Source organism: Cajanus cajan, chromosome 4 (assembly GCF_000230855.2).
Source record: "Cajanus cajan strain Asha chromosome 4, NIPB_CcT2T_4, whole genome shotgun sequence".
Classification (NCBI taxonomy): domain Eukaryota; kingdom Viridiplantae; phylum Streptophyta; class Magnoliopsida; order Fabales; family Fabaceae; genus Cajanus; species Cajanus cajan.
The window spans coordinates 74,971,926-74,991,565 of NC_138520.1; the positions used below are offsets into that span (position 1 = coordinate 74,971,926).

A 19,640-nucleotide genomic window follows, 5' to 3' on the forward strand; every position below is an offset into this window, starting at 1 on the left:
TCTTAAATATTTATTATTATTAAGAGACAATTATTTTTTAATATAGATAATTTGAATTTAAAATAATTTTAATTGTAATTTGAAAACAAATTTTTGTAATTTTAATTTTCGCACATTATACATCTGACTTAATGTGTTTTGATTTAAATAGCTTATTTTATATCTTCTTTATCAATTTAAATTATTTTAATAAACTTGACATATCTTAATTAAAATAAATTTTCTATCTTATTCATAAATTTAAAAAATCTTATATATTTAAGAAATATTTTAATTTTTCATTTTTATAATAGTATTTTATTATTTTAGAAACACTTTATTATACGGTGTGAATTTTTTTAGTTTATTTTACATTTTACAGTATTGTTTTAGATGATTTACTTTTCTATTATTACTGTAGTGCATTTTATTTTATTTTATTAAGGTTATAGTATTATTTTTAGTTTTATATTTTATATTCATTGCTTGTTTCATTTTCATGATATTATCAGCTTTTAAAATTACAATATTAACAGCAAGTGCATAAATCTCTATATTGTACGCAAATATTTTTAAAAATTCTATAATTTAATTTTTTGTCACAATTCTAAAATATAGTTTATATACTTAAAAGTACCTACTTATATAAATTTTAAAAAAATAATTTATATATTCAAATATTATATTTATTTGTATATATAATGTATTATAAATTTTAATTACATATATCTATATTACACAAACTAAAATATTAATTAGTTAGTTATTTTCAAGACCACCATTCACTACCATCTAAGGTAGAATCATTCATAATCAGGACTTGATTATCAACAGTTTTAAACTCATTTAAATTAACACTTTCTTGATTTAACTCAGAGAAATCGTTAACTAATAGCGTCATTCATATCAAGAAAAGTATGTTCTTGACAATTAAACTGAGGGCTCAAAACAATCAGTATATTCAAGACCCACATTTGATTGTTTTAACCACGGTTTGATTATTTTCTTGAAACGAACATTAGTGATGTTACTAATGATCGTGAACAACATCTCTCTAGGTCAAATAAAAAAAAAATTATGTTGAATGAGTCTAAAAAGGTTGATGCCCAAATGCTGATTATGAACAATGTCACCTTAAGGGTCTACAAGTCAAACCCATGGGCCATATACCTTGATTCATAATGATAACTTCAAAAGGCCAGTTCACGATGATCCTGGATATCTAAATTGAGTACCCCAGAAATAGGAACGGCCCAGCGGATGAAAAGAGTCATTACATAGCATTCAAACGAGTAATATGAAACTACATTCATAGGAAAATGAAGGCTAATCTGCAAAAGTTAAGCAGCAGCCTAGACATTCCTTCCTATAGCAACAATCATTTACAGCACTTGGTTGAAAACCATACATATCACTGTCAGTTGGAGGCTAATTCTTTTATAACTTTCCCCACATTCACTACATAGATAAAATTAAGACCACCAAGAGAAAGGAGCCCCTAGTCAAACACCACTGTTAACGAAGCAAATCCCATATTTAGGATTGGCTCATTACCATGGTTACCCATAGAAAAACGGGTAGAAAACAGAGGATACGCTCGGATTGAAAATACTTGTATGTACAATGTAAGCTTATTCACATGAAACACAAGGCATATTTAAGTCTCTTGTGAACCTAAGCTCTTTGCTCTAGAGGACACGAAGCTGTGCAAGGAAAGCAGCACACAGATCCAAGAAAAGAAACTGTGGACCCTGCACCCTTTGAAGATCAAGCAGGTACTTTTCTTCCCGAGTTTTGTAAAGCTGTTGAAATGAATGTAAGAATTAGAGAAGATTATGGAAAAAGAATCATAATTACCCAATAATAACAGAAGAATTGGTTTATTAAGAAGACAATCTCATTCTCCAAATGGATAGAACACTGTCAAGAAACAGCAATGATTTAAACGTTATAAACATGGGGTGAGGGAAGGAAAATAATCTGAAGACTCAATAGTTTTTTTATATTGGCCTTTCGGTTGTGACTTTAAACCACTTTAATTTAACAAGGGATACTTATCTCACCATCAGAGAAAAATTGTTGCTACTAAAGCTGTGATTGAAATTTTAATTTTAAATCACATGCTGTAAACATTATGGTTCTAAAGGTAAATTACCTGCACTTCAAATTTGACCACATTTGATGTAGAAACAGCATCGTTCTCAATAATGTTGGAATCATCTTCAGAGTAATGATTACTATGCACATTATTGTTAACCATTCCTTCGTGATGACCAGGAATCCCAGCAACCCACCTGCACTTCATGTTGTAGTGACCTATCTTCTTCCAACAAACATTTAATTCTTGCAAAGCTTTAAGGACCTCAGTCATTATTTCACGAGGATGGGCTCGAGACTGTCACAAGATAATGATCAGAAAGTAACAACCAACAAGACATCAAAACCACAATTTTTCTAATGGCAACTGTTGGAATCCAAGTGTGAAGCGAAGTCCCACATTGGTTAGAGTTGGGCATGTTGAGTAATATATAAATGAGAAAGACCCACCTACCTAATGCCTTAAGGTTTTAGGTTATGTTGTGGTGTCAAAGCTCACTTGTGTGACTTACTCACTACTCACTATGTGGAATGCTCCCCAGTGTTCTAAACTCCCCAACATTGGTATCAGAGCCGATGGTTCGACCAAGTGACTGGTGATCGGCTCAAATTAGTATTGGCTAGATCCAAGAGTGGGATCCTAAATGGAATTGGCAGGAGATCCAAGAGTAGGATCATCCCTTGTACTGAAAGTCTCCCTAGAGATGTAGATCCTAAATGGAATTGGTAGGAGATCCAAGAGTAGGATCATCCCTTGTACTGAAAGTCTCCCTAGAGATGTAGAGGACGTGTGTCGTTGAAGTGCAACGATAGTACAAGTAAGGCCACCATTGAATACTCGTGGACGAAAGAAAAAAATTTCTGCTTGAGGGAGAGCGTGACCATGTGGAAGGGATTCACACTTGAGGGGGAGTGTTGGAATTCAAGTGTGAAGCGAAGTCCCACATTGGTTAGAGTTGGGCATGTTGAGTAATATATAAATGAGAAAGACCCACCTACCTAATGCCTTAAGGTTTTAGGTTATGTTGTGGTGTCAAAGCTCACTTGTGTGACTTACTCACTACTCACTATGTGGAATGCTCCCCAGTGTTCTAAACTCAACCCTACAAAACCGGCTTGTATGGTGAGGGTTGCTTTCCACTTATATACTATTTAATTGCCTAATCTCTAGTCGATGTGGGACTTGGGTTTTTCCCAATACACCCCCTCACGTCCAGCACTATTAGGCTTGGTACGTGGATAAATGGTGGGTGACCCTTTTTAATGATCTAGGATTGGCGGAACTTGGGTTTTTCCCAATAGCAACTATTAAACATTTGTTAGTTCTTGACAACAGCAATATTTTATTGTACATATCCAGAGAGGAAACAAAATAAGAAACAAATTCAACAGCCCGAACTTTCATAGAACAGATGGAACGAATTAAACAAACAGACATCCAACAAATATTTCATCTCAAACAGTGAGATCATCATCAGAGATATTCATCATACCTGAAGCCCAAGGGCCCATTTCCTTTCAACAGGGAACTGTCGTCTCGATCCTACTCCTGGATAATCCATATAACCTGGAAAGCGGTGTCCAACAACTGAAGAAGCAACTTCACTGGGAAGCATTTGGTTAAAACCAGAATCCTAAGCAATCACAATATTAAACCCAAAATTAATGAGTTTTAGATAGGATTTAGTTTTAAAAGGAAACAGGCAAAGAAAAATAATATCAATCAAGAATAACAAACATACAATACCGTGGTTATAAGATCCACAAAAAACCAAGTTCAGGCTAGAAAGATATATTTAATGACATGGTTAAATGATAGAAACCTCACTTATATTACAGAAAATACCGTGAGGAAACTCATATTACAGGAACCCAGGATAGTTTCCCCACTCAATTTTTCCCTGCCTCTCTCCTTCCTCTACACTTTTTATTTTTATTCAATAACTGAATCCCAACTTTTTAGCAAGACATTACAAAGCTCACCCCCTCCCCCTTCTCTCACATTTCCAATGCAACCTTCTGTTGGAGTATCCAAGTGTTCAACTTTTTTGCTGTCCCTTCCCATCTTCCTCGCTTGCACCCACATAATGCAGAGGTGCTGATATATTCATAGCACAAACATTCATACAGCATATAACTAGCAACCCAGTTTGCATAGGGATACAATATAAACAATTGTTAGAGAAATGTCTTTTTTTCTGAATTATTAGATAAGCTAAATGACTTAATTAGAGAATACAGACAGACTACTAATGAAATATTAAAAAAAAAAAATAGGGGTAAAAGAACCAACCATGGACTCTTGAAACTCAGCTCCAAGATAGCCACTGGAAACACGAAAGCGGTTGTCCAATAACAAATAGTATGCCACAGTACCCTGAAATATATGGATGGTAGTGAGGGATAATCTGGCAGATGTAGAAGGAAAAAATAAAAGACACAAACCTCATATTGCATCCTGTTCCGAAGAGACTCGACCAATTGATTCCTGTCAAATCCCATATTCACCACTTCCTGGAGGATCTCCTCATCAATCTACAAAAGCATGATATCATTTGGTTTATCTTTTGGACTGATTATAATTTGTCGTGTAACAAACACTTTATAAACCCCAGAGTGTGAATTTAAAGTGAAAACTTTGAAAAAACAGAAAGTAGCTGAAAATATACCAGAACCCTATTATAGTGTGTTTGGATGAAGAATTTTACAAATTCAAGAAATTTTAAATTCTTGGTATTTGAATTACTTTGATTTCAATTTCTATCATTCTTAAAATATTTTGTTTGGATGAGTCAATTCAAATTTCTTAAATTTTAAATTATTAAGTTGAATATGATAATTTTATTCCATCATAATAAAATTGATTTTAAAAATATATTTATATGTTGAGATTTTTAAATTAAATTATATAAAAATAAATATTAATTCATTTTTAAATATTTATTAATTTTAAAAATTAATAATAGATAATATTTAATAATTTTAAAAATTAATATTAGATAATGTTTAACAATTTTAAAAATATTTTTGAATATCTAATAATTAAAAAAATGAAGAGATAAGATAAAATATATAGGTGAAATAAGAAAAACAAATATGAGGAATTTCAAATTCTCCCATTTTTGGGAGAATTTGAAATTCTACTATTTTAAGGAATTTCACAAATGATTTGATTTCAAATTCTTTGTAAATTCCTCGTCCAAACAAAGCATTTCACCTCAAAGAATTTGAAATTCTTCAAATAAATGAATTACCCCATATAAATTCTTCATCCAAACATACCAAGCACTTTCACTTCAAATCAGTATTTTTCAACTGCATTTCTCATGAACCATAGAAGATCATTTGCAGAAGAGAAAAAGTAGAGGGAAGAATGGGATAACACAAAGATATAAAAATAAACCTTTTTGGCCTGTTGCAATGTATCTGGTGGTGGCACAGCTAAATAACGGGGAAGACGGGCTTGGAACCATGGGTGTTGACGGATCTCAGGTATGGTCATTCTCCTCATAGGGTCAACTACGAGCATCCCAGGTATCAAATCTCTAGCACTAGCTGATAGATGACTGGGAAGAGTGTATATCCCACCCTATAAAAAACAAAAAAATCTCTTTGATGATAAACATCATTTAAAGAATAAATCTGATTTGGATTATCTGATCCTCAAAAATATCTATTACTATATAAATTATATTAATATTAATATAGAACAACATCCAATGTTTAATTCAAAACTGTCAAGATATTATAGTGCTCTTATTGTATTATATTGATATATAGAACTCAAAAAGTCAAAAATGCAACCTGTGTATTTGCATAGTTTCAGAAGATTAGAAAAATTAAAAAACAAAAATGGGTAAAGCAAAAAGAAAATGCACAAAGCAACAATAAAAATATAAAGCAGGAATTACTAAGCTGGAAAATTAGCCACATGTCCAAGGCCTGGACAGTTTCAGTATATATGTAGATATCGGCCAGTGGTTTAATTAATTAAAAAAAATAAAATCAACAACAATACCTTAATTTTCTTGAAGAGGTTTGGAATGTTTTCATCATCAAAAGGAAGAGTGCCACAAAGAAGAGCATACAAAATTACACCACAGCTCCAGACATCCACTTCAGGTCCAGCATACAATTTTCCAGAGATAACCTGTGAAAAATGACAAAGTGTAACCAAGAAAAACAAATCACCAGAGACTAGAGACTGAATATATGTATATCCTTAACAATAATAAATAGCAATGATCATCATGTATTCCATTACAAACCAAAGAATTTCAAACCTCAGGAGCTGCATAATTTGGGCTTCCACAACTTGTCTTCAAAAAATGCCCATCACGCATGATGTTGCTCAAGCCAAAATCAGCAATCTTGACATTACATTTGGAGTCCAAAAGTAAATTCTCAGGCTTCAAATCTCTATGAACCACCATATTCCTATGACAGTACTCCACGCCAGAGATTATCTGCTTCCAAAATCAGAAATTAGCTTGAATAATCTGTGACAACTAAAAGTCTTATCAACTACACAAAATAGTAAACAATCCTACCTGCTGAAAAAAATTACGAGCTTCATCTTCCTGCAACCTACCCTTCTCTACTATGTAATCAAAGAGCTCTCCAGATTTCACATACTCCATAACAACATATATGTCAGTTGGAGTTTCTATGACTTCATAAAGTCTTATAATGTGAGGATGCATGAACAATCTTAAAATTTTGATTTCTCTTCTCACTGCAACATGTTTTGGAAATAGAAAAGGGGAAAAGAAATTATAAGCATATTTAATTAATAAGACTAAGCAGTAGGAAACATAGATTTTGTAAACTCAAGCATACAGAAAACAGCAATATTTGTCCTCAAACTCGACACCATTAGAATATAATGATAACAGGGTTAGAAAAAACATAAAGTACTTGAAGCTATAATTATAAATCAATATTCACAAAACAAAACAAAACTGCCAGATATATAGAAAAATCTAAAATCCAATGAAGTTTGAAATCTATTGATAAAAAATTATACAAACCTTTTTCTTCCATTTCCATGTTCTTTATCTTACGTCGGTTAAGGATCTTAATCGCAACCTTATGGCCAGTCAATACATGTTCTGCAATTTTCACCTTGCCAAAAGAACCAATCCCAAGTGTTTTTCCCAATTTATAATTTGGTAGAAACATGTCAAGGCCAGCACCACTACCTCGGCCAGCTGGTCCATCCATTTCTAAATCTAGAGGGAAAATTGTGGAGAAACAACAGCAAAAATCAGGCCCACGAAAGCATATCTAATGCATAAACAAATGCAAAATATATTGAAATCGACATCAGATGCAAACATCAAAAGAATAATACTGAATGAAAAGAACGTGCAAAAATCTCGAAGAGCTGTCACGAGGGTTACAGCACTAGCACAAATTCAATAGTCACCCCAACTGTACTTTTCTTCAAGGGCAGGGACCTATAATCCAATCCAAACCAACCTTTTAAAAATGAGGGAGGGGTTCAGTGAATAAAGAGGTATAGCTCCCATTGTGTAGCCCACACCAAGAGACTGGGGAATAAACTAAAACTCTGCTACATAAAGCCTCAGTGACTAAAACTTTTAAATGCTACTAATATTAATTAAACACCAACAAATGGGTACACCAAGAATGATATACATCACATGAAAGCAACATTACTTGGCAAAAGAGGATCCAGAACATCATTGCAATTCAGAACAATTGTCTGTCTCTTTAATTGTTGCAATCGAAGAAAATAAGATCCTGATTAATTGTATTCTAATAAGAAATTTGACAGTTTTCTATGACAAGTTGACAACATAGTTATCAACCCCACATAGGCATGGAGCACCTATCCCCAAAACTGCTGACAGGATAGCGAAAAGAAGGATGACTGCTATTTTGAAGATTATAAATACAAAACGAAATAATGTATACATATATATAAACAAAACAACAAAAGCCTTATCCCACTAGGTGAGGTGGATCCCTTATACTTCATATATAATGCCCAAAATAGTACTTGAAATTAAGGACATATGTATAATCGATGGTCAAAAATCATAATCTTAAGTTACACACACAAGTTAACAATACAAGTCTAGGAACATATGAGAAACAGAATCGAGACAGAGACCTCACTGGATTCAAATAAAATAAAATAAAATAAAAAGACAGAACTCTTTGAGAAGAACAGAGAACATGTGAAGCTACCCTGCCACTTAGTAAACAAAACAGAAAGCAAAGAAAAGAGAAAACACAATACAGACAGAGATGCTGAAAATAAAAAAGAAAACAGAGACAGATTGTGCTGTGAAGCATAACTTGAAACTTGGGCAGTAAAAACACTGGAATGATGTAGGCTGCACAGAAACACTGTCGGAGTGTATGTTCAGCAGCTGGAAAAGGAAGGAGGTCACCCTTGGTCAAATTTTTTATCTTAACATTCAAATACGAGTAGGTGTATTTAGTCTCAAACATATCAATCCCAGACGGTGGGGCAATGTGGCTGACCCAAAAAACACTATAGCGGGATAATGGGATGGCCGCTATTATGAAATTTTTTTATAAAATTTATATGGTGTATATATAATAATATATACATGTAAAATCTCAAAATGATAAAATTTACTCAAAATTCATGACATTCATAATTAACAATAAAAAGTCTAGGCGGCAGGTCACCAGAGACAGGCAAAGGTAGCAGATCGCTAGAGACACAAGCAGCAGGTCTTGCCAGAACAGAGGGAGCAGGTCTCGTTGCTAGAGAGAGAAGAGACGAGATAAGAGAGTTGAGAGAGAAGAGTTGCAAGCGGCAGCATGTCTAGCCCCTTTTTACTGTGTTTTTTGTCCTGAAAATCCCTAAAATACACCCACCGCCAAGAAAGCCATAATGTCTAAGGAGGGCTTTTTTGGAATCTCATCAGCATGCCACTATCCCACTACAACCCAACACTAATTCTGCCGCGAAAGCTGCAACATTTAAGTGCTCTGCGACAGTGAGAACCGCTGCTGCTCCACACCATAAAAAGCACTATTTCACCGCTATCACCGCTATCAGGCACGCGTAGGTTTTTGGATGTAAAAGATGGGAAATAACAAAAGGACAAAACTTATGTACAATTTCTTAGGTGCGGTTAGTGTTATTCACCAATCAGAGTTGAACTTCTACCCCAGTAGTATGCATAAATGTATATTAATGAGACCTGAATTAAATTGGAAGTGTATAATATTGAGGTAAAACTCCAATTCTGATTGACGAACAACACTAATCACACCTAAGGCACTGTACCCAAATTTTGTCCATAACAAAATACCCCATAAATGGCTTCAATGACGCACAAAATAAAGAGGGTAAATAGGGAATTTTATCCTCATGAAAGAACAGTGGCAGCAAGGGAAGCAATTTACAGGGATGGCAGACAGCTGGTGGCAACTCTATCAGGAAACTAGACATTAAGTGGGTGTATCTAGGAGGAATGGAGTGTATGTAGAGGAGCATACCACTGATGACTGCAATGACAATTAGTTGTAGGTTGTTGCAATAACAAAATCTGGTTAGGGGAAGGAACATAATAAAAAGAGAACATAGAGGAGAAAGGGTTGTATCATTTTGGGAAGAAGGGCAAGGAGAAAGTGGAGTCTCTCAAATACTAAACATTTGTATATCATCTTGAATCATTTCCATATCATCACTCTAGTGGGGCCTACCACTGATGATACCATTCTTCCGATAAAATTCTTCTCTTTTTGTCATAAATTGTCTTATCTGAACCAGTTCTAACAGACTCGGACTAATTCAATATGCTCCAAGAAGGCAAATCAGTAACAGTCGGAGGCTGCTCTGCAGCACTCCTCCGCAATGGCAGCAGTGCAGCACTGTAGCACAGTATTAATAACAACTAATTATAAAATAAATTTTCTTCATATAGAGTAAAATAAGGCAGCTCAACAATATAATTATACACACCACAAAATTATTATTAATAATAGGAATGATCAGAAAAAATTTAAAAATAAAAAAGTAGCATCATAACATCTTTCATTTTCTTTTCTTATTGGTATTGCACATTCATAAGAGGGTGGCACATGGCACAAAGGCAAGGTTACTTGACTTAATGTCATTGTTTCTAGTGGCAGAAAAAGTTCCCGTAACACTCACAGGGCTAGGGCTGCATACATCAAGCCTCCCAGACCCCACCAACATTAGGAGTCTCATGCAGTAGGAATTGAAAGCTATTGGCTATATTTGTTATAGATAATTTATCTGAAGGGTGGTGAAGGTACCATTACACAAATGGTATAGGCAGCAAGTTATATACAGATTTTCTCTGTATAAGGTTCCGAGATAATACATGAGAATCCATAGTTTTCATGAAAAAGAAAGAATATAGTTTTTCCCAAGGTAGCCAAAGGTGAAAGGCACCCTTAAGGTGCTAGGAGGTTGAAACTCCTTCAGATAAGAGGTGGCTAAATGCACACACCTTATTGAATGAAGTAAAGGGCATCTACTTCAAATGGGAGTTAAGTTTCACACCCAACCAATGCGGGACCCACTCTCCTGCATATAGCAAACCATCCATGTTAGGGAGGTGATCAAACTGGGCTATGATACCAATTAACGTAGAGGTAAGTCAACTCTTGAAATCCAAGATGTTAATGGAAGAGTGTGTCAATTTTAATAGGAGCTTCATGTCCCACACCCAGCTAATCAGAATCTCAAGCTCCAATATCTACCTTAAAGACAAGCACTTGACATTAAAAGAGGAAGAAGACCAAAAAAATATTTGACTATTTTGAAATGTGCATTAATTTTCCACTCAAATAAACTATTCAAGCAACACATTTGTAGTACAAACTAAAAAGGAAATATTTAACTGTTCAACTTCCAAAACCTGTAAAATATTTTCAGTGGTACGAGTCCAAACACGGACAACTGGCCAATCCACCATTTCAAAATAATTGGCATCTAAGATTTTGCACAACAAGGATTAAGATAGACATTAAAATACCCTTAATTTTAGGGAATAGAACTACTTTTGACTAAATTAACCTTTTACTTCGATAACACTTCCTCATTCAATTTGTTGGAGAAACCAAGACACTAAAGTGACAAATAATTTAAAAGAAACTAAACTCCTAAAGTGACTATTATTTCAAAACCGAGGGAGTTTTTTTCTACCATTCTTACTATTTTACCCTGTTTAAGCATGGCAGTTAGCAACAGATGTGGCCTCTTAGGGTGTTCTACATATACCAATATGAACCACCAGGCACACGGCATAAAAGGCACCCTGTGTGCCTCACTGATCCATTCTTCCGCCTTACCTCCAGCACACGTTTGACTACACTGTTTTTTTCCCAACCATGAATAAATAAGCTACTACAAGCTTAGGAGCAACAGATTTTTCAAATGTTATCATCTGCCACTAAACAACTAATGATCCACTGATTGTTAGGAATATAAAGCCATCTACTACTCTGACATTAGTGGTGGTATATTTATAACATAATTAATACAAAAATGACAGAAACCAGAAGGTGAAAATCAATGGACATAACAATAATAATAATACAACATATAGAAGGCAAACAATATCTGAATTAATTCAAATAATAAGGAAAGCAACATAAAATTAAAATAATAATAATAACAACAATAATCTTAGAACAATTAAACAAAAAAAAAAAAAATCTTGACAATCGTAGCCATTCCTTATCCACACGCAACTCATTCCAGAATCCGAAATCTGGAAATTGTCAGAGTTCCGATCGAAAGCGCGTGCTCGTATTTGGAAGAGCAAAAAGTAAAATGATCTTAGCACGAAAAGACAAAGCGAAATTAACGAAGCGAGAGAAAGATAATCGTTTGGGGATAGCAAACGAAGAAAGATGAAGGCTCACCGGAGTGTTGTTGGAGTGAACGGAGCTTGGGAGTGTGGAGGAACGAGAACGATGAGATTGAAAGTAACCCTAAAGTTGAAGATTGGGAAGGGGAAGAACAAAAGAGGAAGAAAGCATCGCGTTCTCCTTCGACCCTTGCACCTGCGTCAGCAACGCTAATACACGACAAAAGACGGTGCGTTTCGATCTCAGATGCTTTGGTTAAGTAAATTGTTTTGGATTCTAAATCAAGTATATTACGATATTACCCATCATACTTAAGAAATATCTATGCATGAATCCTCCTAATTGCAAACTAAACTTTGCGTCTCGTATATGCCAATGAGTAAATAAGTTATCAAAAGTAATATTGTTTGTTGTGATATAAGGTAAGCTTCTTCTTAAAATACGCTATGTTCATAGTGTTATACTTGTTGGCTCCTTGATAGTTACTTGTTTGGACATTAAAGACATAACAACAATTAAGACACTATTCACTTACTTGTCTTTAAATATTACAAACAGTGTATCTTTCTCAGTTCTCACTTATGAATGAATTTGTTACACTCATTTATTAGATAATTACTAGTTTAGTAGTATTTCACTTATATGTTTGAAAAAAGTTTAAAAGGCTACATTGTAGCTAGAGAAATATTATAATAATAAAAAATGTACAACTACACGATAAATACTATAAATAATTAATGCGTGTTAACAATAAAAAGAATTTTGCATGTTGACACGTTAACTCCACCATTACTAACATGTCAACTCCATGATTCAAGTTTCAAGTTTTTATATTATAATATGAAAATATTGACTGGGGCTTAAAAAAGGTTGAATTTTGAATATGAGATAACTCACCTTGTTCTTATTAAAATAGCTCTTCTAATTTAATATGGTTTGTTTGTGTCAAATAATAAGTTTTTAATATTAATATAATGGGAAATGTAAACAGTATTAATTAATATAATATGGTCTATTTGATGCCTAAAAGATGCAAAAGAAGTTCTTAGAGAACTACTAAACATGCATATGTGTCTAACAAGGGAATGTGTCGTATCTTTTTTCTTTGTTTTTTAAAAGTAATTTAAACTCTTGTTTCTAAGATAATTTAATAAACGTTCTCATAGTTATCATAATGATAAAAATTAAGAATAATAATAGGGTAAATTTTATTCTTCCTGTCTCATTTTTGTAAAGGTGGGACGGATTTAAGTTTTAAAAAGATGGATTTATTTTATTGAATTTTGTTTGGTTTGAATAAATTCATGAGTATCCAACACTTTTTTTTTGGAATTTTAATTTATTTATATATTTTATAGTTTTAATTTATTTATATATTTTAAATAAATTAAGTTATAAGTTAATAATTATATTATAATATAAATGATTTATAAAATAAAAATAAAAATAACTTACAAATAAAAAATTAAGAATTAAATCATATTTTTAATTAAATATATAATTTAATATTGTTACTTAATTATTATTACAATTTAATTTATTTAATTATTAAAATAATTAATTTGTATTTTTAATATTTATAAAAATTAAAAACATCTTTAATTTATATATATATATATATATATATATATATTATTTCTTTTTGCTGTAAAAAAATGCAACAAGGCAAGTATAAGGGGAGGGTGGGGGTAAGGTGGGAAGTTACATTTTCAATTCCAATTTCTCAAGTTGGGAAGAACACATACTCAAACTCGTACTCGATTTAAGCAAATTTTCTCTATCAAAATTAGGTCAGGTTGGATGAGTACATGCGAGTGTGAGTTTAGTTGTCATATCTAGTATAAATAATAAGAAATATTCTTATATAAGATGAGATAATATTTTATTTTTATAACTTAGGTTAGATGTGACTTAAAAATTGAGATCAATAAAGTTTGTGAACAATTTACAACAGTTATCAAAATCGTTTGAATTTCTCTAAATCACACTTGCTTGATATTGGAATGCAACTTGTCCTCGATGGATTCAAGATTTAGGTCGTCGAATTAAGCTAAGAACTTTATTATGACACTAGGAGGACAAACACTTTGAAGAAAAAAGAAGAATTAATCATGTTTACTTTTGAACAAAACAAAAAACTCATAAGGTAGTAAGGAGAGTGGAAATCAGAGAAGAATGAATGATATTAAGAGTTACAACCGTTAAATCAAAATAATATTAATAATTGTTGACACATGACTCTTCCGTATACGAACAAAAACAATGCCTCATTTTTTAAAGAAGAAAGTGAAAAGGCACAAACCCTTTATGATGAAATGTTCCAACGTCAACATTGTCAAGCATATTAATGAGGCATAATGTTTGCTAAGGAAAATTAAAGAGTCACGTAATTAGGCTTTCTTTGATTTTATTATGAATAATAAAATATTGAAAGCCTAGGGGCATGTATGTTGGTAGAATTTAGCCAGGGATAATCGAAGACTCCTTGGGTTCTTGGCAAATTCCACCTAAATAAGTAAGTTGAAGAAATGACAAAATGACATATTAAAGATAATTGGGTGTCCATTGGGCCTATATGCCTATCGTATAAGCCTAGGTCTAATAAAAATTTTAGTACAAATAATAGTGCATTAATATGAAAAGATACTTTTAGATCACATTTATTACAACATTAATTGTGTTACTAAAGATTGAATGTTTACTTGAACATTATAATGACTTTTACAATTACACTTTTTTCCCTTCTTAAATAGGTCTAACCGAAGACATTTACCTCCCTCAAACAGGTAAGTTTGAGGGCAACAAGACGATAATTGAAAGGTTGAAGACTTGAAGAACGAAAATTAGGGATTTTATATGAATAAGGTTAAAATTACCATTGTATAAGTACACAACCCTTAAATGACATTGACAACAACTTTATGAAAAAAAAAACAAGACTTTCTCTTTTTTAATTGATTACATAAAAGGAAAAAGAATGAGAATTTTTTATATCAATAATATAAGAAAAAATATATATTGTGAAGAGGTCTTTAATGTTCACTAATAAAAGGAGAAATTTTTGACTAAATGATCGCAATAAAAAAAAAACATGGCATTTTTTTTGTAAAATGTTTAATTATTCAATAAGAACGTGTTGAAAATAATTTTTTTAATTATATATTAGGTAACTATGATCCAACAAATACAATGTTGTAGGTCTCATGTTGTGTCGTGATTCTACATTTCCATTTCCTAGCTAGCTTGGTCGTTTTAAATTTTTAACTAAACAACAACTTTTGACCTTAGAAAATCAATTGCTCTACGTTTTCACTCTCGATGAGATGTAGGTTTGTTTTGCATTCCTAACATAGGCATAAAGTTGGGAGATGTTTATTCATTTTATTGTCAAGAGTGAAGAATGAAGACCCATGAAGGCATTAAGTAAAAACGTGCATAGATTTCATTCTTTTTATATATTTGCATGTTTTGAGTCGTATTAGTTTTGTCTTCTTTTTTTTCTCTCACCAATTCACTTTTCCCTTTGTATGTTAGTTAGTTTTAAGCCTCAAAATTAAGTTAAATTTGTTAAAAAAAATGTTTGTCTAGTCATGCTCATAGGGAAAAGGCCAAAACAATTGCCTCAATCACCTGCGATGCGATTGTCACGGTAGTCTCAGAAAAATAATTGCTCATAATTTTTTTTAAAGACCAAAAGTATTTTTTTACTAAAGACCTATCGTATAGAATTATTATAAGTACTAGTAGAAATAAAGATATTATGTATTGCGTATCTTCATTAAAAAAAGAGAAAATAAAAAAATATTTTTTTTTTATAATTTATACGATTATTATATTTATTTTAGTTATTAAAGATAAAATGAGAAAGAAAAAAGTCAACATCAAATAAAACAATATTTTTTATTGTTAGTATAAATAAAAAATATTTTAACAAATGTTTAACGTGAAATTATTAATCAAGATGAAATAATCTTTTGTTGATCAATTCGTGTTTAGTGATATAAAAAATAATTTATTAACACAGTGATTTTACTGGTACATGAGAGTCTCACTTAAATAATATTTTAATTTCTCTTTTCATATATTTGTTTAGTGATGCTATGGGCCTTAAATGGAAAAATTAGTTACATCTTTGTAGCTATGTAACTTATCATGTGTCAAAAATATAATGCAAGTAGATAAAATTCATTTATGATATGTTTAGATGGATTTTTTTTTCAAAAAAAAAATGAAAAATTTAAAAAAATTTAAATTTTTTGAAATTTTAATTAATTTTATTTAGAATTTTATCATTTTTTAAGTTTTAAATTTTTAGTTTGAATGTAGTAATTTGATTTTTACTATAGTAAAATTGATTATATATATATATATTGAGATTTTAAGATTAATTTTATAAAAATTAAATATTAGCCAATTTTAAATATTTAATAATTTAAAATTAATATTAGATAATATTTAATAAATTTTTTTAAATATTCAATAATTAAAAAATTATTGACATTTTTTATGTTTACTTTAAAAAAATGTGGGGGTGGAGGAGAGAAAAAAGAGAAAAATGAGAAAAGACAAAATAGAAAGAGGGAGAGATATAGAGAGAGAGAGAGGAGAGCTTTGGGATTTGATTTATTATGTTATGTTGAATGCTGACTATTATTGTTTGAATTCGTCACTTGCATAACTGAGTTGATGAATATTGTAATTAAGTATTGTTAAGAGGTGTTATGGAAAATGGAATTTCTTTAATAGATTGGTGAATTTGGTGTTTGATAGTTGCATGTTGTATCTTGAGTTGGCTTGGTGTTGTTTATGGGGTGTGTGTGTATCTATATATTGTATATTGTGGTGTTAAACCATCAAAATGTTGCATATTAACCTAATATTTATTGTTGTTTTGCCTTAATTTAATATTAAGTTTTTGATAATACTTTATTTTTTAATTTTATTGAGTGTGCAACAATTAGGAAAAATAAGAAAAAGAATAAAATTGGTGCAATTAAGGGATAACATGGAGTAATTATAGAAGGCTAAAGATATGCACGATCTTGCTTGACCTGTGCATGATCGTGCTTAAAGACAAGCATGTCGTTATGCACGACCGTGTTTACCAATATGCACGGTCATACTTCCTTAAAAATGTCAAGCATGCCTTGGTCACTCCTAATCACATTTGTGCTCCGTGAAGAAAGCCCGATATTAAGCACGATTGTGCTTCGAGAGTCAAACCTAATTTTGAGTATAAATAGGCATGTCCAAAATACATTGGGATCATCCAATTTTTATATAGTTTTCTACAATTCTTAGTTTTAGTTTCTCTTATACTTTCTTTTATCTTTTATTTATTATTGAGGTTCTATAAGAGGCTAAAGGCCAAACTCTCGGAGAAAGATTCTTTCTATCATGTTTAATTCTTTTCCTTTGTTTTATGGGTTCTAATAGCATGTGCGACTAGTTCTTTCATTATAGGGTTGTGATGTATTTATTCCTTGAGAACTCCTAATGATGAATTTATGAATTTCTTCTTGTTAATTATCATATTATTTTAATATTTTTCATTCTTATGTTAGTTAATTGAAAGTTACATGATCAAATTCTTTTAATTAAAAAAACCTTAAAATAATTGAATTATTGAAAAATTTGCATGATCAAGTTGTTTTCATAATTTTCAATTGAGTTAATTTATTAATTCGATTTTGTGTGCACATGCTTTATTTTTTGAATAAAACTTTTATGACCAATTTGAGTTTTTTTAAGATAAAGACTTAGCTTCCTGAAATCATAGGGTTGTTAGTAATTTCATAAATATAATTGGTGACATTCCTTATTAATTTATGAATTTATCTTTTGAGGATCAGGAACAATAAATCACAACTCTAGGATTTTTATCACTGAATTTCATTAACAATTTTATAGTTCCGCATTAATTTATAAATTATTACTTTCTTGATCAAATTTTGTTATTTGCAAACTGCTAAAAGTCAAAATTAAGTTGGTAATTACTTGAACCCAATCCTTTGAGTTCGATATTTGAACTTTGTCCATTGTTACTATTATGATAAGATATGTTTGCCTTAAGCGCATTACACACATAGCATGTTGGTTAGTTAGGTTTTGAGCCATTTGGTGATTCTGTTATGTGTAGAAAGGAGCATCATATTGGGCATAAAATTGGTAGCACTAAGCGTGGGACAGTAAGGAGCCCTTTGACTTAGTCATGTTGGGTGGGGAATGAGTGGTGCCAAGTGTGAAAACTTGAGAATTGTCTGACTTATTGATACTGAGTCCCAAAGGTGTGGCACTAAGCCTGATCAAGCCGGTGGATCTCTACCTAAATGATGTCGAGCGTAGATCGAGTAACACCGAGCATGAGTTAGGTAGAGACATAGAGGTCGAATATGTGTTTTTCCATGTCAAGCACAAAGGACTCAGGTTCTCTACTTCATCCACGTCGAGCACAAGAAACCTCTTTGTCTCAATAGCGTTGGGCACGTAAAGGATACTGTTAGTTGTGGGGTGTTTGATAAAACTGTTGTTTCAAGTTGTTTAATGTAGAAGTATGATGAATTATCGTTATAAATGGTGATGTATGATGATGTTTAAAGTTGTCTATGATGAAAATTGATGAAGTTTATTGAGTTATAAGATGTATGATGTTTTAAGTTGTATGTTGATAGATGATAAAGTTGAAAAGTTATATGATGTTATAGTTGATTTAGTTGTTAAATCGTTAGGCATGTAGAGTAAATATATGTCTTTGCTAAGATACACAAAAACTATAAGAGAATAACGGATGTTTTTAGAAATTAAAATATTTCATTATGTGAATTTACATGAGCGCTTATGAGGTGAAGGTGTCTCGTAAAAGAGGCAGCGAAATTTATTAAAAATAATAATATATTATTATGGAATATAATTTATAATTAAATTTAAGTATTTAAAATTTTATTTTATACAATTATTATTTTTTTCAATTATGCAAGTAGCCTTTGTCATAAAAAAAATAGTAATTAGAATTTTATTGAACCCTAATTGAACCTAGAAGTTGTGAAGATTTTGAATGTAATGGTGGTTCGTGGCCTCAAGGTCGAGCATTTCCCAATATTGCGTCTTTGGTGGGAGCAATCTTCAGTTAAGGTTTTAATCTTGTGGAGAACAACGTAAATTTTCTGGAGGCAGAGAAAAAGAGAGTAAGGAAAATGGACTTAGAATTCCAAACGCGAATTAAGTCCTTGAAAACGACATGGAGGATGTTTATTGTGAAGAACATATCTGATGCATGGATTGAAGCAGGGAATGAAGGAGGCTAAGGTTGTTTAACCTAGTAAACGACCGCCCCGAGGGTTGTCGTTTACGGGTTGGGAACATTTCAGGATAAATCACCATGTTTTGTTTGTTTGAACGTTAACAACAATGCACATAATATTTTTATGTACTTTTCACATAAAATTTATGCTAGTTGTAGACTGAAGCCCACAACTTAAAGTGTTGGACACTCAACCAAGAAAAATTTCCTTTATTTTGTCCATTATGAAACTTCTGAGCATTCATTTTCTCATATTTATAAATAAAATAACAAGAACAAGAACAATCCTGAATAAAAATAAAATATAAACCATCCAAAGAATTGTTATCATATGGGACACACAAAAGTTACAACCCTGTACCTGTGGTCAAAAGATACAGAGAATCACTGAATAATAAATAACACCAAACCA

At 31.8% G+C, this 19,640-nt stretch overlaps 1 protein-coding gene across 2 annotated transcripts; it reads right to left on the bottom strand.

Annotated features, from left to right (window-relative positions):
- Positions 1-1,240: 1,240 nt before the first annotated feature.
- Positions 1,241-12,183, bottom strand: LOC109801877 (SNF1-related protein kinase catalytic subunit alpha KIN10). Of its 2 annotated transcripts, XM_020363029.3 has the most exons (12): positions 11,983-12,183; positions 10,563-10,639; positions 7,107-7,307; positions 6,627-6,811; positions 6,360-6,542; positions 6,095-6,226; positions 5,480-5,665; positions 4,522-4,611; positions 4,370-4,453; positions 3,570-3,710; positions 2,135-2,374; positions 1,241-1,781 (listed from the first exon to the last, which is right to left on the bottom strand). In XM_020363029.3, exons 3-12 carry the CDS (start codon positions 7,297-7,299, stop codon positions 1,668-1,670), a joined length of 1,548 nt encoding a protein of 515 aa, XP_020218618.1. In that variant the 5' UTR covers positions 7,300-7,307; positions 10,563-10,639; positions 11,983-12,183; the 3' UTR covers positions 1,241-1,667. The 2 variants fall into 2 exon arrangements, with proteins under 2 accessions (XP_020218618.1, XP_020218617.1); XM_020363028.2 differs by lacking the exon at positions 10,563-10,639 and having other exon boundaries at positions 11,983-12,181.
- Between the last annotated feature and the right edge of the window lie 7,457 nt (positions 12,184-19,640).

Excerpts from the sequence above, each read along its gene's own strand:
- LOC109801877 (XM_020363029.3), bottom strand. The coding sequence starts at position 7,299 with ATGGATGGACCAGCTGGCCGAGGTAGTGGTGCTGGCCTTGACATGTTT. Across the intron at positions 3,711-4,369 it reads CTGAGTTTCAAGAGTCCATG|GATTCTGGTTTTAACCAAAT; the intron begins GTTGGTTCTTTT and ends GTGATTGCTTAG. Across the intron at positions 1,782-2,134 it reads TGGTCAAATTTGAAGTGCAG|CTTTACAAAACTCGGGAAGA; the intron begins GTAATTTACCTT and ends TCATTTCAACAG.